This window comes from Heliangelus exortis, chromosome 23 (genome assembly GCF_036169615.1).
Source record: "Heliangelus exortis chromosome 23, bHelExo1.hap1, whole genome shotgun sequence".
In the NCBI taxonomy this organism is placed as follows: domain Eukaryota; kingdom Metazoa; phylum Chordata; class Aves; order Apodiformes; family Trochilidae; genus Heliangelus; species Heliangelus exortis.
Window position 1 is genome coordinate 1194556 of NC_092444.1, and position 25448 is coordinate 1220003.

Below are 25448 nucleotides of genomic sequence, written 5' to 3' on the forward strand. Positions count from 1 at the left end.
AATGGGTGGAGGAAAAAGGACTTGTGCTGTTTGCCAATGTGGAGGCCCAGGGCTTGCCCTCTGTCTCATCGGGCACTTCCTGCAGTGCACAGAGAATTTTTCCCCTTCCAAATCAAGAGTGGGGTGGAGGCCACATCTGAGCACAGATAAACCTTTGGAGAGAAAGCAGACAAGAGGAGTCAGTGGCTTTGCTGGCAAGCTCAGATTTATCTGGCTTGGGGCTATGAGGGAGAGAAGGGGCAGTGACAGAATGAACAGTTCTGACCTGTGTGCTGAGCAGGTTCAGTGAGGATCTTGCCCCACGTCCTCCAGTGCACAAAGTAAGAGCAAAGAGCCCTCTCAAAAGAAGGCTAGGAAAAAAAAAAGAGGAAAAGCAGAAAAGTGCAGAAGGTGAGAGAGCCAGCCTGCTAGAGAGCTCCCTGGTTTCAGATTCAGATTCGGATGATTTCAGATTCTCTTTTTGTGGTTAGAGCGAGCAGCTGAAGAGGCAGCTGAAGAAGGAAGGAAGGTTTTTGGCAAGCTGTCAGATCATTAGGTATGTAAGCCCAGCAGCATGGACTGCAGGCAGATAGAGAGCACAAAGCAAAGCTCTGCAGAGAAGGAGCACTCTGCCTGGGGTGCACAACACGCTGGCTCGGAGAGGCTCAGCAAGGACCAGGCAGGCTGCCCGGGTCATCATTCTGAGGATTTCAGAGCTGGAGCAGCATCCTTTCTTTCCAGCAGGATATTCCTCCAAGAGTCCTGACTCTGTTGCAGAGGACACCTTGGTGCTCATTACTGTGTGCAGCCCCCACCTCCCTGAGCCCCTGATCCTGCTCTGCTGACAAGGGCAGGAAGCAGGAGCAGCAGAACCATTAAAATGCATTAAGCACCTCAGCACTCCAATGCTGGCAGAGTAATAGCTTCCTACAACTCTCATTGAAGCCAGAAAAATCCATGTAAGGCTTCAATGAGACTTGAGTTTGGCTGGAAAAATCACAGATCTCTGGCAACTCCTTGCTCGATATTGTAAATCACTCAGATTTCCTTCATCTGGTGTGGCTGGAAAGTATCATCCACCTATCAAGGATCATTGTGACCTTCATGTGCATCAATATGAAAGGGCAAGTGCTACAGCAAGCAGCTGAAAGGGAGATTTCTGCAGAAAGGTTGGATACCTGTGCCACGTGCTGCACAGATTAGATGAGATTTAAGTCAGAAATCAGCATTCAGGGGGGCTGCATCCTCCTGTTTCTCTCTGACAGCTGGGAGGCTGTGGCTGATCTTTCCCTGCCTCAGTTTCCTCTCAGTCATGGAGCAATTAATTTGTTTTAATGCTTCTGCAGCACTAGGGCCATGTGAGCTATTTCTTTGCCAGGCACAGATCCTGGTGCAAAGTCCTGACACGAGCACAGATCTCAGGAAACTGTGATACTGGGTAAGTAATGGGAGAGGCAGAGATGCAGAGATCAAAGCTGTGTCAATTGGGTGATTCACAAGAATCACAACAGCCACTGGGGCTTAAGCAGAGTTTATTTATAGCTGCTGTGAGCACAGTCACTAGATCTCAGATTGACAGCTGGGAAAGGAAATGTGGTTTGCTTTTTTTTTAAATTATTTTACCTCTGGGGAACCTTTCTTGCTCAGAGGAAGACATAATTAAATCAACAATTAAAGCCACAAAGATTCCTGGATCACAGACAATAGTGCATTGTGTCTGACCTCTTCTGCCTTGCTTAGAGAGCACAAAAGTGATCTAAGGAATTTAACTGTGTGGTGCCTGGAAGTCACAGCCAGGCCAGCCTGAGAAGTGGGAAGAAATCAGAAAATCAGCCAGGATGTCCTGGAGAGATCCACGGTGTGCAGGGACCTTTGAATCACCACAGCTGGGGCCCCAGTGATCTTTGGAGGCTTTGACACTAAAAATGTAATGTTTTTTTCAAACTTCACATTGACAGAAATTGCAATTTCTGTCACTGGTGTAAGCACTCCCTTCCAGTACTGCTCCTTTGAGCTTAGGAGACCCACAGACCTGCAAGAGGCAGTACCAGTTGGAAAATGCTGGGAGCTGGAAAATGCTGCACCAAGGGCCTGTCCAGCCAGCAGCTCCAAATGAAATAACACATTTCATATCCTTTACCACCAAGATCTATCTCTCATCTACCACTAGAAAAAGGACCCAGCACACTCCTTTACTTCCACACAACAGGTAATAAATATTTCTTATTGTTTATAAAAGCATCATTAAAGAAAATTTTAAGCACAGGAAAGAAAAAGTAAGACAGAATTTCTCCTACTGCCTTCTTGGTGGCAAAGCAGCCTTATCAGTGGATAGAGAAATTCCCAAGGCAGCTTGTATTCTAAACCATGTGGGAAATAACATCTCTCAATGACTTTTCTCCAGCACAAAAGGGTTTGTAATAACAGTGCTGGCAGAATCAAAAGCTGGAACTCCAGATTTTCAGCGTTGACAATGGAATTATGGCACATTATTCTTTCTAAGTAAATTAAACCCATTAATCATCATAATTAGTAATGCTCTGTGTCAGTGATATGGTAACAGAGCTAGTCATTACACTCTGCCATTAAGAAACTCAAGAATGGTACCACAGCCACAACATGCTGGTGCTGGCACTGCCTGGCTCTGGAGGAGTCTGTTAATGCCCAAGGACTCCAGCTCCAAAGCCAGATGAGGCAGCAAGAGATATCACCTCTCCTGGGCTGGGTTTAATACCCCAGGGATCCTGAGAGAGAGCAGAAGAGAAGAAATTCATCCTTGGAATGATTCTGCTTGAGCCAGATCACCCCTGGTGATCCCTGCAGCAAAGAGCTTACTAGCCAGGGAAATCCCACCAAGTAACTTTCTCAATAGGTTTTTCCTCCTCCTTTTGCAAAATGTCTCTGGAGGGAGGTTTTTATTTACCTAACAAATTTGTTACCTGAAATCAGTTATGAAAATGTTTCACTAAGTTCATTTCCTCTACTGCTCACTAGGCAGGCAAGGTTGCTTAGTTTCACTTGTCATTTGGAATTATTATTGCTCCCTGACTTGCCAAATGATGAGTTCCTTCATTGATCCTGATGCTGAGAGAAGTGGAATTAAAATGTCCTTCCCTCTGCCTCACAAGCTCAGGTGGTGTGAACGGTGCAGAAGGTGGATACAAAGGCATCAATCTGGGCAATTCCCTCATACAGAAAGTTTGTTTCTCTGGATTGACAGGAAGATGAACATGAGCCAGCAGTGTGCCCAGGTGGCCAAGAAGGCCAATGGCATCCTGGGCTGGCTCAGGAACAGCGTGGCCAGCAGGTCCAGGGAAGGGATTCTGCCCCTGTGCTCAGCCCTGGGGAGGCCACAGCTTGAGTCCTGTGTCCAGTTCTGGGCCCCTCAGCTCAGGAAGGAGATTGAGGTGCTGGAGCAGGTCCAGAGAAGAGCAAGGAGGCTGGGAAGGGATCCAGCACAAGTCCTGTGAGGAAGGGCTGAGGGAGCTGGGGGTGTTGAGGCTGGAGAAGAGGAGGCTCAGGGGAGACCTCATCACTCTCTCCAACTCCCTGAAAGGAGGTTGGAGCCAGGGGGGGGTTGGGCTCTTTTCCCAGGCAACTCTCAGCAAGACAAGAGGCCATGGTCTTAAATTGTGCCGGGGGAAGTTCAGATTGGACATTAGAAAGAATTTTTTCACGGAAAGGGTGATCAGACATTGGAACGGGCTGCCTGGGGAGGTGGTGGACTCTTCGTCCCTGGAGACATTTAAAAAGCGACTCAATATGGCACTCAGTGCCATGGTCTGGTGACTGTGGCAGTAGTTGTTCAAGGGTTGGACTCGATGATCTCTGAGGTCCCTTCCAACCCAGCCTATTCTATGATTCTATGATTCTATGATTCTATGATTCTCTGTGGTGTCAGTGACCCAACTGGCCTGGGCTGTGAGAAAGGCTGGAACAACCTGATGCAAAGAGAGGCTGTGATGTACACCTGCCTGCAGAGACAAAGTGCTCACACCCACCTGAGCTTGTCCTGCATTCAGCATCCTTACCTGAGAGCAAGATGCTTTTGGGACAGCTGCCCAAACTATCCACAAACCTGGGACCCAGCAGATGCTCAGAGATCAGTGTTTCTCACCCAAGGGCAGTTTAAACCTTCACTCCAGTGCAGCAGCTCCCAAGCTCATGGTTCTTCACCCCCATTTTCCAGAACCCCTCTTCCCTGGACACACGTTCCACTCCATTCTCTTCACATTAAATCTTTTCCACACACATTACTTTGCCTCCCCTCCCACACCAGCTTCTAAAACAGCCAACTTTGTCAATAAAACAGCATTTGGCTTTTCTCATCCAAGTATTTCTCATGTTGTGAGCTCCATCTAGTGATGTAACTGAAGCCCTATCACCAGAACTGACACTGCTTTGGCTGGAGGTGAGGGCCCTGGGGCAGATACCTGGGATAAAAAAACCCTTTCTGCCTGATGGAATTTCCCTGAAGACAAGACAAGGGCTTCCTTAGCCTCCAGAGCTCATAGCACTCTGTAGAGCAACTGGAGAATGGGAGAGTCCAAGCAGAGAGGAAAATGGGGCATAAGATCTTAGTACTTGGGATGCAGATACAAAAAGAAATGCCCATCACACATCCTCAGGGTGCTCTCCCCAGGTGTCTCCCCCCCTGGGCAACTTTGGCTTCCTGGGGCCATTTTACTGGGCCATCAGCAGGGAATAAGAAGAGAAAATCAGATTTTTTATCACAAACTGAAATTGCAGAAGTTTCTTTATTAATAAACTGGAGTGCAACCTCACTTACCTGCTCTATCTCATTCCTGTTTTGGAGTAACTATTTCACAGTCAGCTGTTCTTTAAATGTTTTCCCTCCCTATACCCTCTATAGAAGGAGCTCAAAAAACTCTGAGACAAAGTGTTCAATGGATTCTCAGACTGCAGAAAAATAATATAAATCCAAACCAGATAGTTCCTTCATTTCAAAAGATAAGAATTTACCAAGACATTCTCATACAAAAGAAATATATCTGTATCTCTCCATATGCCTATCTACAGTGTTTAGGATTTCATCCCACATTTTTGTGATGTTCATGAAAGATTTATGAGTTATTCAGCTACTCTGAGTTCCTGTTAATAAACCTCCCCCTTACTCCTATTGTTACATCTCATCAGCCCCTCAGTCATTTCAAGCTTGTGCAGCATTCAGAGCCTCTGGTTTTGTTGAAGCATTTTAATATCTGATTCCCTAAGATGAACACCAACTTTAGCTACTCTGTCAAATCCATCATTTTCCACTCTCCCATCACAGCTCAGAAGCCAGACAGATGACACATTAATCCCCTGTTAAGACAGGAATGGAGTTAGATGAGAGGAAACTCTGAAACCAGATAATGAATCTCTACAAGTGCTCTTTAAGAATTAAGCAAAGGGATCTTTCCCTGAAATTAAATTCATGAGTATTCTCACCATGAAGGACATCCTGCTGCACTCTGGCATTCAGCTCTGCCAAATCAAAGTCTTCAAAGGTCTTTGAGTACCCGTACAAGTATCAATATTGTGCAGGAAAAAAATGCTGAGATTTTTATTTTATTTTTTATTTGAGTTCTCTCCCTGGACCTATTTCCATTTCCGTGCCTCCCTTTCCCTCTCCAACCACTCATTCTCAGTTCCTATGCAATTCACACCAGCAATTTCAAGGAAATCTCTGAATGACTGTGGACAAAACACAGACTCCATCCTCCCCAGATCATGGGTTCCTCTCTTCTGCAGTGCTTGACTTAATCCTACTCATCCCAAATATGAGCTGGCATAAGAAGGCTGTAGCTGCTTGCATTCACTCACAAGACATTCTCAGGATCAGTCCACAATGTTTAAGATGTTTTTAAAAGAAACCAAACAACAAATCAGAGAAACTCATCATGGTTTCCCCAGGAAAGAAAACAAAGTTAAACCCCATCAAATACACTCTACTACGTGGGACATAGATTTTCCAGTTTAAGCTTCCAGGTCCTGCCACCCACTCCCAATCTATTGTCTGAAGTTCTGTCCCAGGCTATTGTCTGAAGTTCTGTCCCAATCTATTGTTTGAAGTTCTGTCCCAGGCTATTGTCTGAAGTTCTGTCCCAATCTATTGTTTGAAGTTCTGTCCCAGGCTATTGTCTGAAGTTCTGTCCCAATCTATTGTCTGAAGTTCTGTCCCAGACTATTGTCTGAAGTTCTGTCCCAATCTATTGTCTGAAGTTCTGTCCCAGGCTACTGTCTGAAGTTCTGTCCCAATCTATGGTCTGAAGTTCTGTCCAAGGGACAGGAGCAGAGTTGCTCAGTCTTAGTAAGAGAGACCCAGACCTTCTCCTTGCCAGCACTGCTCTACAGACCTGGGCAGTTTCTCCAGGAGGCTTCAGTGTGAGCAGATGCTCCAGGCCACCAGTGGGTGAGCTCTTTAGATTTTAATCCTTTTGCTTTTTAATCTTTTTTTCTTCCCAGTCTTATCATGCACTGCAGAGTTTCCAGTGGTTAAGCCCACAACAGGAGGAGGTGAAATTCTCCTGTAATCAAGAGTAGAACAAAAGAAAGGAAGTCCTGATTCAGCCTTTCCCCAGAACCCGGGCTGGGGAGGACACTTAGAAAAACATCTAAATTTCCATGTTAATTACTGATGAAACTTTCATGACAACAGTATCTGTGTACCTCAGAGCCTAACAGATGTGTTATGACAATGCTCTGGCAAGATGAGAACAATTATGCCTCTTTTACAGACAAGGAATTGAGACCAGGAAAGGGATGCATCTGAATCACTATCAGACAAAAAGCTGTTATTTAGCAAAGAATTTAACATAATCCTGCAAACTGCCTTAACCACTTAGCTGCTTCTATAATTTACCTCCAAAATATAAAACTCAGTATGAGGCAAGCCTTTTCTTCCCACAATAACATTTTGCCCCTCTTCCCAGAGCACTTTTTACTGCTTGAGGCTCCCAGTGCTGAGAATCCTCTCCCACAGCATCTTAGTTTTGTTTCTCCTGGTGGCAGCAACATTTAGAGCATCAGCCAAGCAGAAACGTGTCAGGGATTGACCCCACAGACTCACAATTAATTCCTGTCTTCTCTGCATCCAAGTGATCCAACTTGGGGCCCTCCAAACATGTAATTAACACTGTGACACCACAGCACACGTAATGTCAGAGGGTGTGGGCACAGCACAATCTGCTCACTGATCCTCCTGTCTGATGCTGATCTGGAGTCCATGAAAACAGAGGGACTCCCAGCAGAAGAAAACCTGGGGATTAAGGAGCCAGCTTTCCATAAACTTGTCAGGAATAATGAGAATTAAGGATGCCTGAGATTTTATTTTCTTCTACTGAGAGAGCATTCTGTTCTTAATTACAGTTGGCTGCCACAGTGCCCACCCCTCTGGCTTTGTCAGGGTTGAATTCAATTACATTCAGAGTGGGAAACAACATTCTGTTGGCCTTAAGTCCAAATCACCTTGGCCACAGGTCCAAAGCAACTCTGGACAGCTGCTTCCTCTGTGAGGAGTTCCAAGGAATAGGAACAGAGTAGTGACAAACTCCTTGGGGCTGGGAGATATCTCAGTGCATTTTGGCAAAGAATGATCCTTTATTGCTCTCCTTGCCTCGAAATGTGATCTTCCCTCCTCCATGAAATGAACAACAAACAAAGGAAAAAAAAAAAAAAAAAAGGACTCGCAAATATTTTCACTTTATGGTTTTATATCTGTGACAGCACCAATCCATTGTGTGGCCTTGAGAAGGCTGCTCCTAAATTTGCCTGCTGGCTAACTGGAAATGTGCAGTAAAGCTGAGAGGCTGCAGGAAAGCTGTTATCCTCCACTGGAGAGACTCAGAACCAGACAAACCATGTATTACCAGTTTAAGGACCTTTGTAGAAAAACTGAGGATAACACAACCCAGAGGAGATAACCAGGATTTCTGGTGTAGGAATTCTCCAAAACCAATTAAGATTTGCAAATTGGGACCTCTAGGCAATAGAGGCAGCTATACAGAGGCTGGCTAGGCAGCTCCAGAACCAGCAGAGTTCAGCTCTGAAGGCATTTGAGGTCTGGCCTGTACCTCTGACTCCTGTACCTGTAGTTGTTGGCCTGTCAGAAGGGGGAATTTTAAGTTATTCTCTTCCAAAACTTTCCAACTCAGCTAAGACCTTGCCACATGTTAATGGCAAGAAAAGAACCTGCGTGAAATCTTCAGAGGGAAAACAGCAAACAAATTTAGTGTCACTCTCTGTACAGCATCTCCTTTTATTCCCCTTTCAACAGCTCTGGGAGCTGCAGGAATTTTAAGTACTCAGCATAAGTTAAATGCAGGCTGGAGGATGGGGGGGCACATGAAGCAGAGCAGCAAGGAGACTGAGGCTGCCAAGGAAAGCAGGAGGGATGCAGGTGTTTGAGTAGCCAAGGTTTATGGATGACTTACTCAGTAATACACCATCCCTGACACTGCTGCTGCCTCAGCTGGATGAACTCCTGGCTGACAGGAGGCAGTCAGGGAGATGGATTTGCTTTTCTGCCACTCCTGATGAAGACCAGTGTTCCCTTCTCCTTCAGACAGGTCCAGGAGCACTCTGGTCTGCAGAGGAATTATTGACAGGTTCAAACATTTCTGCAGAAGTCGATGGCTTCTGTTGCTTTCCTCCCTGATTTTTTGGGCAGGTCAGTGTAGGGAAGGCAGCAGAATACAGTGCTGGAATAAACTGGTCACACTCAGTGTCACACTTGCACACCAGTCCCTAACCCAGGAGAGACAAGGGCTGAAGATGTTTGAAACAGCTCCCTAGAATCCACTGCACTGGGAGATGAGCAGCTTCCCACTGCCTACAAAGTGCCTTAAGGAGGGAAGGATTGATCACCCCCCCGTGTCACAGCCTGACATTAAGTTCCTAAATGTACAGTAGAAGAAACAAAAAATGATGCCTGTTTTCTCTTCAGGCCTCCTGGCTGGTCTGTGCCACCACGTGTTTGCTGTTTGTGAAGGGAGGTTTTGTGCTTGTGGATTTCTGCTCCTGCCTCTGGATCTACAATAATCTGAAATTGTAGTGTCAGGCAGTGCCTGAAGACAATTTTATCACAGTCTGTATAAAGTGTAAATACCATTAAGGCAGACGGATTTTCTCATTAATTCTCCATCCCAGTGACAAGCCAGGAATTAACACAATTGATTTTCTAGTCCCTGCTCATTATCAATCATGCAAGAACTTAGTCACATCTCATCTGTTCCACCTGGGTCCCAGCATTTATTTGTAGACTTCAACATGTATTAGACTAATAAAAAACAATGGCCACGGTGATCTCTGTGCTCAAAACCCAGATAAAACCAAACTGTGTATGTTCCTAACTCCTTTGGTGGGAAACTTTTGATTATGTACCACCAGCCTGCAGAGAACAGTGGGAAGGTAAAGGAACAGCCTGTTGTACCATTGCCTGTTGAATTAATATCTTCTGTCCTGGAAACAAAATAAATGCACACCTCTGTGGTGCTCCAAAAACTCAAAGAAAATAATTCATAGGTTGGTTGTTTCCTGGAGGTGCTCCATTTGAAATCAATGGAGGGGAAAGAGATACATTATCTAACTCATCGGGTTAAGAGAAGGCAGTGAAAGGCTGGGAAAAAATGTGTAAGGCCAAAATTAAAAAGCAGTCAATACAGCATAAAACTCTTCTCAGCTTTAGATCAGGTTTTGTAAGGCTGCACATGGAGAGGAGTCACAAGCAGAGGTGCTGAAGGAAAAATTTCAGTGTCTCATAGGTTTCCTGTTCCAGTGGCTCCTACCATGCCTGTCCCACTGTCACACCAGTAGGAGGAAACATTCCCACAGCATGCTGGAATTTTGCACTCCTGGGATTTTCTGATCTCCTTCAATACCATCTCAAGGACCAGGAGTAGAAGTCGCTCATGTAGAATTTTCTGCAGCAACCTACAGGTAGGCACTTACCCTTGCTGTGCTGAACCAGCTGTACTTTGTCTGCACAATCCTCACTGGGCCTCTGTTTAAAACAAAGCCTCTTTTGGATCACATCTTTCATTCCCTTACTTGTATCCTCCAGCTCTCAAATATTCTCTTGCTTGTTCCATGTCACACTGCTCCACTGGATCACATCCTGGGGAAATCTACCTATTCATCTCTCTGCAGCTCACCCAACAGAGAGGAAACCCAGAGTGACACAGACTTTTTCTGTAAACAGAAGCAGATTGTTGTAGACAGTGATGGGTTCAGAACATCCCTCACTGAAGGCATCTGTTCTGTCTGCAGCCCAGAGGGGATTCATCTCTCTCAGAGATGTTCACTTGGGCTATCACAGGCTGCCAATGATGTGTGCTGAGTGCTTTTGTTGTGCTAAATCGTGGAGGCAAACCTCTTCTTGACCTAAAAATAATTTTAAACCTTGCCAGTCAGGTGCTTATTCATATGCAGACCAATATCAAGAGAATGGATGTTTTTTATCTGCATCCACAACCCTGTGCTCATGTGTTCCTGAGGTTAGTTCTGTCCTGCCATCAGTGGGGAGTTCTGTAAAGCATTCAAACAGGAAAGAGTGGGGAGGAAAAAGTCTCCTCCTCAGAGTCTGAGGGGCACGATTAATCCCACAAACTCTGCCCCACCCTAGAGGGCCTGTAAATAAGTGCAGTATTTTACAGCCATCATCTCTCTTTGGCTCATCTAGACACAGAAAGTGCTCAAGACAGGCTCGGGATGGAATTAGCACTGGATAATAAATGCTTGATGGAAGCTACTTAAAAGTAATCCTAATAGTTTTTATTGGGGAACTTCTGGAACTTCAGGTGCAGGCAGCTGGCATAGGTTTGGAATACTAAGCAATCAGAGGTTAGAAGGGGTATTTTAATCTGGTGGCTGCTTCTCCAGATAATTGGATTCCTAATCCCTGAAAAGTTAGGATCTCAGTTTATTCCTCTGGGAAGGTTCCTGATGAGTTTTTTATCACATGATCCTGTGCAGGATCCCCAGTGCCTGCAAGACACAAGTTCCCATTTGCAAACCATCACAGGAGGGCAAAAATAAGAATGTTCCAAATACAGGTAGGCAGGCACTGGCACACCAGCCCCGTGTTTCCCCCTGGAAAAGAGCAGGGTATGTCTTTCTCCCAGCTGCTGGAAAACAAAGGCTCAGAAGATCCCCAAACACAAAGGCTGATAAAGTCATTCATTCCCTGAAGGATCCTGGCTGGCAAGCTTGGATTCCAGAGCCTCTTCCTGGCTCCTCAGAGCTGGATAAACACCTCTCCAGCCTGGATTTGGCAGCCTGCCCTGAAGTGCTCAGCACAGAAGTTGTCTGTGTGGCTTTGTTGCTCTGTTGTCATCTTTTTTCAAGATCCTGGCATTGAGAGGCAGTAGCATGGGGGATGGGGAGGCATTTAATTCTTTAAGGAGAACCCATATTCAATCACAATCTCTCAAGGACTGAAGGGTTGGACTGCAGCACAGAGGAGCTGGTAAAGGCAGGGGAAGCAACTCAGCTCTTGTAAAACATCTTCATAACCAGAACAAAACAGAGAGAGCAAGTGAAGCACACTGTCCCCATCTCAGCAGGAAATCAGCATTAATGGGCTTAAATACAGTCCAAAACAAACAAACAAAAAAACCCCAAAAAAGACCCAAATGAGCAGTGGTGTGTAAGAATGACTTTACAGAAGCTAATGAGGATAAAAGTCCAGATTATAAGCAGTGTCTTCCTGTAAGAACTCTACCAATGGATAATGGGAAGGGATGTTTCTCTGGAAAAGAAAGCATCCTCAAGGAGTTGCTCATTACACAACGAGACATCAGACAGAGTGGTGCCAAAAGAGGCATAAAGATTATGGCCATTCAGACAAAATTATGTCACCTGGGGATAAATCAACCCCCCTACTTTGTTAATATGGGCAAGGCCTACTTTATGCAGATGGTTTTGCAGGTTAATAACCTTCTACCTTTTGAGAAGCCAGGGATCTTGTCTGGATCCTCTCACACACCAGTGCTGCTTCATGAACGACCCTTTGCTGATATTTTCCAGGTCACAGCAGGCCACAAAGTTGAGCATTATATTAGGTAAAAAGAATTTCTAATAAGTGTGCTAAAAACCTGCATGAGAAAAATATGGAGACTTCTTAAAGTTATGCTGAAAATAAACCAGAAACCCAAGAGCTGAGCTCATTTCTCCCTGCAGCCTGGTAAATACATCTAGTCCTGTGAAAGTACTTTTATGGCAGATTTCAGACTGGAACAGATTTTTATAGCCCAACCTTGAACTCTAGCAAGCCCAGCATCCCGGGTGGTGAGGCAATAAGCTGTGGCATCTGCTGCAGGACAAAGCACAAGGACTAACATTAGGGGATGCAGAGAGCTACCAGGGCCAGGGGCTGAGCCCCCCTGCTCAGCAGAACTTCTGACACACCCCAGAGGGCCCAGGACTGGACAAAGCTCAGCACAAATCTGTTTCTAGTCTTGGTTCCCCATATACAGCTCTTCCAGCTCATTTCAGCCCTGCCTTGCAACCACATATGGATGCTATTCTGTCCTTCCAGGATGATTGAAATGATATTCATGGGCCAGGCAAGAAGCCAGGGGACTCTCTTTACTGTCACTCACTTGGCAGTGACTGGAACAATTTATAGCAAATTGAAGTGCAAGGACTTGATAATGAAACTATTTCATTTCCATCTCTGATTCAGCTGTCACCTGTAAAACTGCAGCTGGGAATGGGCTCTGGAAATGCATTATAATGCCATTAGAGCTCCAGGAGGCACTGCCTTCATCTTTATGCCTTTACTGCTGTGCCCACCCACAGCAGCTTTGTTATTGTAAAGGACTCCTCCTCCAGCTGGTCCCTGAGCTGCTCAAGGACCCCAGAGTGATTTATTAGCTCAAGGACAGTGACTGATGCAGGTGTCTGCAGCTCCACCACACAGGTATGGTTTGCAGAATTCAGAGCTCCCAGCACTCCAATGTCCTTTCCTGTCCTACTGGGGCTGTCACCTGAGGAAAGGGGAAGCAGTGCTGCTGGAACACCACTCTCTTTGGGCAGCTGTTTCACATCAAAAATAAAAATAAAAACTGGGGCACTGACATTTTGGCCACTGGCCATTTGATGGTGGCTCCTTCCATCAATGTCAACCCCATCCCCAAGGTGCTTTATGCTGCTGTTTCAGCCAAGCTGTTTGAACCTACACAAGCTCCCAGTGCAACACTTGGGTATGCACCAACATTGTTTGAATTTTGGTCAGAATTGTTTTTTTGTTTTATTGGTTTTTTGTTTTATTGTTAAAACTCTTGTTTGGCAGATGAAAACTGAACAGTCTATTTCCCATCACAGGGCAGACACTTCTACTGCACTAACTCTCTGGCACCCAAACTATTCCCTATTCCTTCCCCCCTCACAGAATGAAAATTTTTCCCAAAAACTGTTAGCAGGAGAGTGGTGACTCAGATGGTCAAATTTGGAGTGTAAGACAGATTTTACATCAAATTCAGCTTCCCCTAGAAAGTACAGCAAAGCCTTGCTGAGGTAAATGCTGAAAACTTTTGTTCCCTGTATCTTTTCCTTCAGACAACAGCAGAGCTGCCCAGTGCTAGCCTGGCCTGGGCAAGACACCTGGAAGGTGCCAACCAAGAGTTAGATCATGGGCAGCAGAGCCCAGTCTCTCATTGCTATGAGAGCAGTGTATCAGATCCTGTCTTTTAGCAAGGTTCTCACTTTCCTTGCTCCATGAGAAGCTGCCTGTGTGACACATGTCTCAGACAGCACCTTCATCTTGACTCATTATTGACAGAGCCATCTGATTCATGGCCAGGTTCTCCTCCTCGTTTTCATGAGAAAGCAGCACAATGCTGGCAGAGATTTTTAATTCTTCAACCCACTCTGGCCTTGGCAGTCTCATGAGAAGTCAGCAGAGGACTGTCAGGGATTACAGTTTTGTTTGGATTTTTTTTTTTTTCCTGTTTTTAAAAAAAAACACGTGGGTCTTCACGTGCAGAGGCTGGGAACTCCAGAGTGTGAACAAGAGTGCACACATAAAATCTGGGACAGGTGCCCAAGCACAGGGGGCCTTCCAGGGGAATGCAGATGGGCAAGACCTGAATGTTGAAGCAAATCCCACTCTCTCAGCTGACCCAAAGGAATCCTGAATGTGTCCTTCAGGTACTTCTCATTCAGACAAATCCATGTGGCCACTGAAACACCTGGATTAGAACATGGGCTTTCCTGTGATCTGACTACACAGACAGGCAGCAATATAGACAGGAGAAGCACTGGCAGTGGTAAGAGTTATCATCAGGAGATGTAAAAGAAATCGTGATGAATTTTGTCTCCTGTGGGTTCTGCTCTGAGTTATATACATGAGCAAAAAATCTGATTTCAGACAGTAAAGCATGGGCATTACTCTGTCCAATGCTGAGCCTGTTTCCTTTAGACACATGGCTGCAATAAACCAGCTGTGCTGAGTTTTATTGAACCTTCCAAAATTTTTAGGAGTTCTGGGAGCTATAGATTTTAGCTTGACTAGATATTTAGCTCCACCTCATAATGAAAAATAGTCTTAAAAATCCAGAGGAGCATTTAATTCCTTAAGTATGTAATTCAGCAGGCACAAAACTCCAAGTATAATGCAACCAAAGGTGATTTATATAAAAACAATCTACCAGTGACCTAAAAGACAACCCAATATGTGAGGGGAAAGGCCTCATTATTAAGGTACTGGAAAGGGGACTGTTCTGTAGTCTCCTCCAAGGAGCATGACCTTGCTTAAGCAGCAGTAACTCAGCCCACTCACCCAAGAAATGGGAAGAATATAGAACAAGCTCCTAAAACCACTATAAAAGTTTTAAGATTTTCCCAGCAGTGATTCAAGATGAGAGTGTTAAAACCAACTGACTGAACAGAAGTCCATCTCTTAGTGTGCAGACACTGCATTTTGTCCCCAGAAGTCTGCTCCCCACAGTGCATGGCTTGCCCATTCTTCTGAAAGCTCAGCCCTCAGCATCTTACCAGAGCAAACTTAGTGAGCCATGAGCAAAGGCTTTTAAAATCTGAGAGAGAGCTGGCTGCCTTGCTTCAAATGCCTGTTTCTGCCATTACCTCCTGGGGTCAGAAGCATGCAGACATCAGCTGCACATTAAAAATTCATCTGCACCTATTTACCTTCCAAGTTTCCTTACACCAGAGAAAACCCAGGGAGGTCCAACCAGACAAATGCTAAAAGCCCTTGCAAGCACAGGGAACAGACATTTCTGAAGAGACAAAAAATGAGGCAGTTTTAAGTCTTCTTTCTCCACTATCCTCAAGATTTTTGATCCACTGGCTGTAGAGGGGAAAAACATTCCAAAACCTCCCAGCTGTCCTGGCTGGCAGCCTTCACCACCAAGGATGTGCTGATCAGTGCAGTGAGTCTGCACACCCCCAGGACACCCCTTCCTCATCCTCCAACAACACTTCAGTCTGATGCAGAAAGTGTTTTGCCACTCAACAAAAAGTGGACCTTGGATTCTGAGAACAGCAGAGGAGCAGCAACACCTCAACCTGCCCACCCCTTCTCTCGTGGGGAATCGTTTTTTGACCCAATGGAACGAAGCCCCGAGAGAACTCGGGAGCATCCAGCAGGGTCCCAGCCTGGCAGAGGATCTCTCAGCCCAAGGCACAGCTCAGGGTGCTGCAGCAGTGCAGGAGGAACACTGCTGCCACCTGCAGATAATCAGAATTACAGCTCCACCTAGCCAGGCACGGGACTAAAAATGAAGTTCAAATCTCTAACCATTCTCCCTTAGAGCTCCGGTTTCTTTAAACTGAGTTTAAGCTCGCTACTAATAAATAAAATAGGAAGCTGCATCAGTGGCTGAGAGGAAAAAATTCAAACTGTGCTTTAGGCTCCTTTCTGACAGCCAGGGTGGGCACTGTGCTGTCACACAGGAGGGAGCAAATAAAATCATTGCAAGTCAGCAGCAGAGCCCATGGCACTGGAAGAATGGCAAACCACACAGGTGAGGATGAAAAAGTCCATCTTTATTAAAAAAGATTAAAAGTTCAGCTGAAACCTCCTTGCAAATGCTGAACAGAACATGGCACAGAAAGCTGCATCAAAGAGAATTCTGCTTGTTGATGAGAATACTGAAACTACTCCCAAGTCTGCCTTCAGTATGGGATGTGCACTGCTGCTCAAGGTTTTACCCAGTGACCTGGAAGGACAGGAAAATGCAACTCATACAAGGCTCTTTCAGGCACTATAAACACAGCAGACAAAGATTCTCCTCCTTCCAGGATGATGCTCCAATAATACATGTGCAAAAATACAACTGGAGTGATCCAAAATAATCAAACATAATAAACAGAATGAAATTCAGATGCTTTATTGGATAAGAAGAAAGGCCAGGAGGTGCCTTAGGACACAGTAACAGAAGGGCTACAGATCTGTTCATCTACCAGGGTAGACTCATCACACTGCAAACAGCTCATCCAGAGAGACCTGAAAGTTGTCAAAGTTCACATGGAAAGAAAGTAGCACGGGACAGAGGAGTAGGGAAAGAGAACCAGCATCCTCAGCACAAAGCAAATGAATAAAGGAACCTCTCTTATCACTCAACACCTCCATGGAGATTATTTTGGTCAACTTACATTGGTTAAGTCACCTGCTGGGTTAGTTCAAACCTAAAATGTTTTCTAGTTCTAACTTGCTTTTTGAAAAGCACACAGAGATAAAGCACTTGTTAGTTCCAAAGCTCTCAAACAATGATGTTGGCTCAGCATCCCTGTGAGGTAGGCAAAAATAAGGTGTTTTCTGAAACAGAGAAGTGAAATGACTTCCTCCAAGCCATGGTGAAGTTGTGGTACTTAGCATTAGGATCTTTAAGAATGTGGAATGATATTGTTTCTCAGACAGGGAACTGGAGGCAACCAGCACCTGCTAATAGGAATTACTAAATTTTAAACCTCATTCTTACTATTAAAAGGCTTTGAATCCCCCCCACATTGAAAAGTGTTCTACAAACATACACACAAGTAGTGAGCTCTTCCTTAATCTCTGTAACAAAAAGCACTGGTCCTTTCTAGCAGTCAGCACACACCCTACACAGGGGGCTTTTCCCTGCTAGTAAATGGAAAACTGCTCCACCAATGATCATATCCTACATTTTTCCACTGTTACTACTACAGGTATCAAAGATAAAAGCCAAGTATTAGTTACTTTAAGGAACTTAGCTGCAGTACTCTGATTTATGTAAAAGAAGTAGAAAAAAGTAACTCTCCCTTCTTTTCAGCTGATGGCTACAGGAGACCAAGCTGACACCAGATCAAGCAGGCAGCTCCCACAAATGGCAGCAACAAAGCCACACTGGGACCAACCCCACAAAACCCCAACTGCAAGGTGAACAGATTCACCAGCTCAGACCAGATCCCTAAAAAGCTCTGGCCTTGCAGAAGAACAAAGTGGGTCTCAGACCCTGGCTTTTCTTTATTCTGTAGGATCACAAAGAAGTAACAAGAGATAACTGTGCTGTGTTTGTCTTGAAAACAGTTTCCAGAACCTTCTGGCTGTCTCCCTCCCTCCAGCTGAGCTGACCTGCATTTCCTCCTCCTATTTCTAATCTAAAGTATTTTGCTGTAGAAAGCAACACACTTCCTGAAGTCTGTCTTCTGTCTTGTGCCTGGTGAAATGAGAGAGATCATTTGACCATTTTTAACAAAAGATGAAGTCGTGGCTCATAAAATACTTCTGCACAAAATATTTCCAGCTTGAAGCCCTAAGAAGAGTCACTTAATCCTGTAGCATCACCCTGACTTTGCACCCCACTAATAAACATTCAGCACTGCCAGGTGAACACCACAAGCTCAGAACTCACCCCTGGCAGATGGAAATTTATTGCTACCTTATTGCTTATGTGTAAAAGCCCTCCACACAGCACCCAGCCACACTCTGCCTTGGTTCAAAACCAAGGTTGTGCTCCAGGCACAATTCCCCTGAAGCTTCCCAGAACTGCTGTGAGCAGATTTTTCCACCAAAACCCTGCACACAGGATAGGAATAATTTTTCTTCAACAGAGAGAGGATTCAGTTGCCACTGAGCAACATGTAACAGATCAGACTCATCTCTGCACTGGAAGACAGTTCTCAGCTGTACTTGGCATTGGTTTCACACTGCTACATAATGGCTGAAACAATCAGTTCTCCAAATGGCCACATGAATATCAAATGGCAAGATCTGCAGGAGAGAACAAAAAAAAAAACAGGAAAAAGAGGTGGGGAATTTCACTGCAGAGCTATCTTAACAGTTATGAGTGATTCCATCCCACAAACTCTGGGCTCTATTAAGAAAGACTTGTTAACAAAACTGCTTTCTTCCTGTTTCCAGTCCTAATTTTTATTCAGGGACAATGCAATATTCTTCATGTTTTTTCTAACCCTTCTAACCCTTTTCTTTCTTTGCTCAACTGGGCTTCTTTTTGAGCTTCTTATAATAAGCCATTTAACTGTAATACTCCAGACCTCTAAATAAACAGAGAGCAACAACTGAAAAAATAACATGTTTGTCAACTTAGGAATTTCTTCTTCCACTCATGAAGCTATTAATCCATATACAGTGCTCCCCCTTAACTCCAAGACTGTAATTTCAGAGAGTAAATTCTAAAGAAATGCAAAAATGGAAACCACTTGTTTTTGCTCCTCGTTGAGAGCTTTTCAGTTGCATCATTTGCATTTACAGCTTCAGCTTTCATAGCAGAACATAAGTTCACTGGTTTTGCCTTCTAGTTTGGGCAGTGGGCTGTTCATGCTGCATTTTAGCACCAACATGCCAGAGAGACATAAATTTGAAATTTCTAGATTATAAGGACCAAGCAGAAGCATTAATTGATTAATGAATTAAACTTTTAGTGCATTTCAAGGGGCTTGGAAATAAAAGCTCAAAATTTTACTGAGGAAAAAAAGAAAAAAAAAACAGATGAACTATGCTCACATGGGAGTGCAGGAATAGCACCTACATGTTGTGATGCTCAACATTTGGCAGTGTTTGGTTGAGCACTGGAGCTGCTGGACTACTTGACCATGATAAGGGAAGTAAGAGCAATCACTGTGCTTGTGAAGGGAACAGAGTTTGTGTTTGAGGCTCAATCTCACTTTCATTGAGTTGAAAGAATTCAGTGGAAAAAGGACGAGGTTCTTGACCCATCTCCTCATCTTCACATCACCCTGCTCCCCCAAGGCAGAGCTGCACAGTTGCTCCTTTCTTGAAGGACTGACAAATAACTTGTTGAAGTGTCTTGTACAACCTCCCCAAGCCCAGAAATCACAACATTCACATCAAACCAATAGCTCAACACAGCCTCTCCACTCTTCCCACTGTCCAGAACGGGTCACCTACCCACAATATCCCCTATTAACCACTCTTAATACTGAATTGTGAGGCTCTTGCTGCCTTTGTTACAGTTTGGGCAGAGCACCAGCCGGTGCCAGAGTAATCCCAAAAACATAGAAAAGCCCCAAGAGAAGGTTGAGCTTGGCTGTCCTCTGAGGAATTTTGTTGAAGTTCTGACTCCGAAACTGCCTCTCCAGGGAGAATGCCATGGGGATGGTGAGCAGGGGCAGGGCCATGCTGATGGTGTAACGTGTGGCCAGCACACAGAAAATCAGGTAGGGCAAGAAGAGCAGCACAGTGTAGAGGACATAGGAGAAGGCAGGGCCGATGAGGATGGCCAGGGTGACAATGCCTGCCTGCTGGTCTGACTCCATGTCCCGGGTGTTGTTGCTGTGCAGGATGGCCTCAGTGCTGAGGGCGAGGGGCACGGCGTAGAGCAGGGGTGAGACAGACAGGTACCCAACCTGCACAGCATGGGCAAACATGACAGCCAGAGGCCCAAAGGTGATGAGGATCACCACGTCTCCAAGGGCTACGTATTTAAATCCGATGCCTGTGGCAAGAGACAAGAATAAAACGAAGCAATGGTCAAACAACTCCAATGCCAGAATCATAGAATCACAGAATCCTAGAATGGGCTGGGTTGGAAGGGACCTCAGAGCTCATCAAGTCCAACCCTTGATCCACTCCCCCCGTGGTTCCCAGCCCATGGCACTGAGTGCCACATCCAGGCTCTTTTGAAATATCTCCAGGGATGGAGAATCCACCCCTTCCCTGGGCAGCCCATTCCAATGCCTGATCACCCTCTCCATAAAGAAATTCTTTCTAATGTCCAACCTAAACCTCCCCAAGGGTTTATGAACAAGGGAAGAATGAAGAAGGGAATGAACAGCCTTCCCCACAGAAATACTGAAAATGAACAACACACCTGGCTAAGCAGGGAGTTCTCTTTCTACCACAGATAATAAAGGGAATGAAGCTTCTGAATTTCTCTAGTCCAGCAATGTAACAAAGAAGCAGGTTCAAATACCAACCTTCACATCTAGAAGTCACTCTCTCCAACTCCCTGAAAGGAGGTTGGAGCCAGGGGGGGGTTGGGCTCTTTTCCCAGGCAACTCTCAGCAAGACAAGAGGGCACAAGAGGTCTCAAGTTGTGCCAGGGGAGGTTTAGGTTGGACATGAGAAAGAATTTCTTTCTGGAGAGGGTGCTCAGCCATTGGAATGGGCTGCCCAGGGAAGGGGTGGATTCTCCATCCCTGGAGATATTTCAAAAGAGCCTGGATGTGGCACTCAGTGCCATGGGCTGGGAACCACGGGGGGAGTGGAGCAAGGGTTGGACTTGATGAGCTCTGAGGTCCCTTCCAACCCAGCCCATTCTGGGATTCTATGAAGTCCCCATTTCTACAGACACTATAGACATGAAGTGCTCTCTAGTGTGATGGTACATACCAGAACCTGTTCCTAAAGAAAGGCACAAAATGCTCAGAACAGCACACAAAACTGACAAGGTTCTTTGAAGGAAACTGAATGGCTGGTAGTTGGAGCCAGCTTGCTTTTCATTGTCTAATAATTATGTTTGTATCAACACAGGAAGACATTAAAAACATCCTTCTCTTGGCAAGAACAAACACGAACCATTCCTTATTCACAATGAAATTCCATCAAAAGAATAATAACAAAACATTGCAAAACAGATTACACCAATAGAAAAAAGCCCAACCCCCATACAGCAAACTATACTGCTGAGATATACAGCACAACAAGTTGCAGCAATAATTCTGGTAGACAGCTGAAGCCACATATGTAAATATGATGCAAATATGACAATATTTCAACACCACTTTCAAACTGAAGGATTTAACATGCCTCTTACCACAACAACCAATGTTGAAGGATGCAAGTTAAGGTACCAGTACTCTGGGAAGTGGCAGAAAATATTTTTATGGGGGTTAACTAAACACATCACTTGTGCCTTGTACAAACCCTCGGCAGGTCAGGTAATTCTGCCACGTTTACATTCCCATTCACAGCAAACGGGCCGCAGCACTTACCTCCAGTATACAGGAAAGAGCTGGAAAGTCCTCCAAAGTAAATCAGGGCCAGGTGCTCCAACTTCAGCGTCGAGACCGCGTAGAGCCCGGCAGCACAGATACAGCCCACAGTGTAAAGGAAGACTCCAAACCGGACCACGTCCTGAGGCTCCAAAATCTGATCCACCAGAGTCCTGTCATCGCTCTTTTTGTGATCGATGCCTTTGGAGAAGTCGTAGTAGGTATTCACCAAGTTGCCGGCTCCGTGCACGGCCAGGACGGCCACAGCGCTCCCCACCAAGAGCCCCGGGTCTAACGCTCCCTCTGCCCGGTACGCCAGGGCGCTGCCGAGAGCCACGGGGGTGAGGGAAGCGCTGAAACTCCAAGGTCTGAGCGCCAGCACGTAGGCCGCACACTTCTGCCTCCAGGTACCGGGGGGTGGGAGCCCCTCAGCCCCCGCCGCTCCGTTCCTCTCCTTCCCCCGGGGGCCGTCGGCGCCGATGTTGATTTTTTGCACCACGTCTCCCGGCTCCATCCTCTCCCCGCCGCCCCGCCTCACCGCAGCAGCACCTGGAAGGGGAAGAAGGGCGGTGGGGGTTAGGCTGCCCGGCGGGGAGGAGAAGGGGGATGAGGGGTGTGAGGGGGCTGAGGAGGAGGCGGCGGCGCGGCCGCCATCGGGCGCGCGCGGGCCCTGAGGGGACGCACGCGCCGCCCTTACCCGCGCGAGGGGCGCCGCGCGCGCCCGCCCCAACCGCCAGCCTGCCGCGCGCCGCCGCCCAACCGCCGCTCCCGCCCCCCCGCCGCCTCCAGCACAAGGTTCCGGTACCGAGAGACACCTCTCAGCACACCGTGTGGGCATAGGACGGCGCAGTCGGCTCCGAGAGGTCACTCTGAGGCACCCACCCACCCCCCCGCGCTGTTTTATGCGTTGTTACAACGCCGCACCTGCTACCGGGCACCACCCCCGCTGCCTCTCCCGGTCCCGTCGTGGGCAGCCGGACACATTTCAGCCGCGCACAAGGGGCGCGGCGCAGCACCCCGCGACTCCTTCCACGCATGCGCGCGCGGCGCAGGGGCCTTACGGGAAGGCGGAAACCGGCGGACGCCGGGAAGGCGGGCCTAGAGCGGGCTGTCCACCAATCGGGCGCTTACCGCCTTCCCATTGGTCACCTCTACTGCCACTCGCTCTCAGCGGGCTTGATGATTGGCCGGGAGGTCACTGTCTCCCTTTGCGGCTCCGCGGCGGGAGGGGCGGAGCTGCCGGAGCCTCTTCTCTTTTCCTCTTTTTCTATTGGTTGGAGGCCATGCCTATCAAAGCCTGGGCGGGATCCTATTGGCTGCCGGCGGCTCGCCGCTCCGGCAAGCGAGGGAAGGGAGGGAGCGGGGCCCGGAGCGGGGGAGCCGGAGGCAGCGGCCGGGGCGGAGGCGGTGAGTGCGGCTGCGGAGCTTCCCCTCAGCCTCAGCATCGCCCTCCCTTCCCCTCAGCATCCCCCTCCCTTCCCGCCACGGCACTCCCGGCTCTTCCCTCCTCAGTCCCCGCCGGGCCGGCTCCCTGCTCCCCCTCAGCCGCTCCCCGCCCGTCCCGGCCTCCCGAGTCCCCTCAGCCGTCCCGCCAGCCCTGCCCGCCCTTCCCAGCCTTCCCCCTTCCCTCTCGGGCCTGCCGGCTCCCGCCCGCCCGCTGCGGCTGTGAGGGAGCTCCCGGCCGGCGGTGGAGGGGCCGCAGCCCCGGGCTGCTCCGTCCCTCCCTCCCTCCCTCCCTCCCTCCGGGCCGAGCCCCGCAGCCGCCTTACGTTGTCATCTCGGTGAATCTCTGTGACCGTCTGGGGTTATCTGGGGGGGGAAAGGAGGTGAAGTTTCGGTGTCTTGTGTTGCTGCGGGTTCTTCTGTGGAGCGGTGGGTTTGGGCTTATGTAAGCTGGAAATCGGGGGGGGTTTAAGGCTCGGAAATGTTTTCTCACGTAAAGATCCACGAGGATGTTTGTTTTAGGGGTATTTTAGTCAATGTCCTGTTGCAGTGATGGGGGCTGCTGTATGTAGGCTTCCTGTCCCTAAATATCAGCTGGAGAATGCAACACTTGCCAGGTCCTGAGTGCTGAGTCTTCCCTGTGTTGGCATAACACGGGGATTTCTGTGGAGAAACTTGGATGAAAACGCTGAAGGAGGAGTCAGATGCGATAGTCATGTAATAATGGGAATAATTTGACTTAGTTATTACAGAGTGATTGTAAAACCTGATCAGACTGGGCTAGCTTTCAGCTATTGCATTTCCCTTGATGTAGAACGAGAGCACCGTGGGGTCAGGCACCTGAGCTGCTGGAGAATATTTTGGTATTTGAGGAACTGGAGAGCAAATAGGCTGGGGGTCAGGATGTGATGCAGTGATACAGCTTGGTGAGAGGGTTCCAAGGCCTCAGGGATGCAGCCAGTAGTTGTCATTTTGTGCTCCACTGGCACAGCTTCCTTGCATGCAGTGGGATGGACATGCAGGAACACCCAGGGCAGGATTAAGAAGGAAGCTCGGTGGTTTATAGAGCTGAAAGCATTAAAAATAAAGTTTCTCTTTGAAGAACTTGCAGGACTTGATGCCCTTGAGCCCCAGGCTGCCCCCATCATGTCGGGCACTGTGTCCATTCTCCAACAATTTGCCAATGGCTTGAAGAGTCGCAGTGAGGAGACCAGGGCAAAAGCTGCCAAGGACTTGCAGCACTATGTCACCATGGAGCTCCGGGAGGTGAGTGCTCCAGTGAGATCAGGTGGCCTGATTTACCCTCTGAGGCTGGGGAGCTGCCTGGGTGCTTTGGGGATGGGGATTTTGGGAAGCTGGTCTGAGAAAGGAGGCATGGCAAGGGGCTCACCTTGGTCCCAGCTTGTAGTGGGTGACACGGGTGGGTGGTCAAGCAGCAGAATAAATAAATAAAGTTGACATGTAGGGCAGAAAGAAGAGATCCTGTTTCGTGTTTGTAGTGTGTGTTTGATTTAATTTCTAAGTGACCTCAGAAGAGCTGTCTGTGGAAGTTTGGGGGGCAGGAAGGAAGGAAGGAAAGAACCTGAAAGCTGATTTGGACTTTTGCATTTTACAGATGAGTCAGGAGGAATCCACCAGGTTTTATGATCAGTTGAACCACCACATATTTGAGCTGGTCTCAAGCTCTGATGCAAATGAAAGGAAGGGAGGCATTCTGGCTATAGGTGAGTGGAAGTGCTTAATGCCTCTGGTGAGTTTTCATGCCTCTGTCTTTAGGGACAGCTTTTAAAAAATAATGAGCTTTTCTAATCAGAGCCTCATGGCTGACTGCTGAGTTCACTGGGTGCTTGCTGGGTTCTGTCTGCAAGTGTCAGCATGGGAGCTGCTGAGTGCTGAAAGAGGCTGAAAACCTGAGGCTTAGTGGGCCCTGAGCTCTTCTGGGAGCTGAGAAGCAAACGTGAGTGCTGAGCACTTGAAAATTCTGTTCCTGAGCTTAGCTGAGAATAGTTTGTGCTGTCCATCTGTATGGATCAGGCTGGATTGACTTTCAGCTCTTCTGTCTGAGGAGATTAATTCTTGTTACTTAAATTTACCTGGCTCATTAACAGCAGCTTCCACCCCTGGGAGGAGCTCACATCCCCTCTGCTTTGATTCTGATCAGCTGCTCTGGTTGTGATTTTCTTGTGACTTTGATGGGCAGAGCTGCCTGCATTAAGATTCACAGAGTTTGCATCAACATTGTGCCTTCCACACAAGTAGCCTCTATTGTAGCAGTTCCTTCTTTAATAATAATAACTAATAATAACTACATAGGAGATACTAAAGGAGAACTTTAATAACTAAACAGGAGATGTTGATTGTTGGGGCTCACACACAGGCTCCAAGTGTCTGAAGATGGGAAGTCTCTTAGCCAGAGAAATCTTTGCAGACAACATCTAATTTTAAGCTGACAGAATCACTTTTAAATCATTCCTGTGATTTTATTGCTGTTGAAAGGTGCCAGCATGACAGCCCTGAGCACTGATGCCTCTTCCTCTGTTTAACACTGGAAGTTTCTGCCATGCTGCAGCCTCCCCCCTGCCCAGGGGAAACCAGCTCTGGGGCTGAGGGAGGGAGCAGTTCCT

The 25448-nt window shown here is 47.0% G+C and overlaps 3 protein-coding genes across 6 annotated transcripts in view; 1 reads left to right on the forward strand and 2 right to left on the reverse strand.

The window, feature by feature from the left end:
* Positions 1-21467, reverse strand: part of DISP3 (dispatched RND transporter family member 3) — a 127667-nt gene extending 106200 nt beyond the window's left edge. Inside the window, exon 1 of the mRNA XM_071767188.1 lies at positions 21382-21467. The gene's annotated coding sequence lies outside the window, so the exon portion shown is untranslated. The remainder of the gene's footprint in view (positions 1-21381) is intronic.
* Positions 15967-22324, reverse strand: UBIAD1 (UbiA prenyltransferase domain containing 1). Of its 2 annotated transcripts, none has more exons than XM_071767193.1 (3): positions 22187-22324; positions 21382-21930; positions 15967-19883 (listed from the first exon to the last, which is right to left on the reverse strand). In XM_071767193.1, the coding sequence occupies exons 2-3, from the start codon at positions 21893-21895 to the stop codon at positions 19396-19398; spliced, it is 1002 nt and encodes a 333-aa protein (XP_071623294.1). In that variant the 5' UTR covers positions 21896-21930; positions 22187-22324; the 3' UTR covers positions 15967-19395. The 2 variants fall into 2 exon arrangements, with proteins under 2 accessions (XP_071623294.1, XP_071623295.1); XM_071767194.1 differs by lacking the exon at positions 22187-22324 and adding an exon at positions 22079-22148.
* A 1591-nt stretch (positions 22325-23915) lies between these two features.
* The window catches only part of MTOR (mechanistic target of rapamycin kinase), a 58895-nt gene continuing 57362 nt past the window's right edge, over positions 23916-25448 (forward strand). For all 3 annotated transcript variants that reach the window (XM_071767357.1, XM_071767359.1, XM_071767360.1), the window contains exons 1-2: positions 23916-24090; positions 24440-24548. In XM_071767357.1, the coding sequence (XP_071623458.1) occupies positions 23971-24090; positions 24440-24548 (229 nt within the window). In that variant the 5' untranslated portion in view covers positions 23916-23970. The remainder of the gene's footprint in view (positions 24091-24439; positions 24549-25448) is intronic.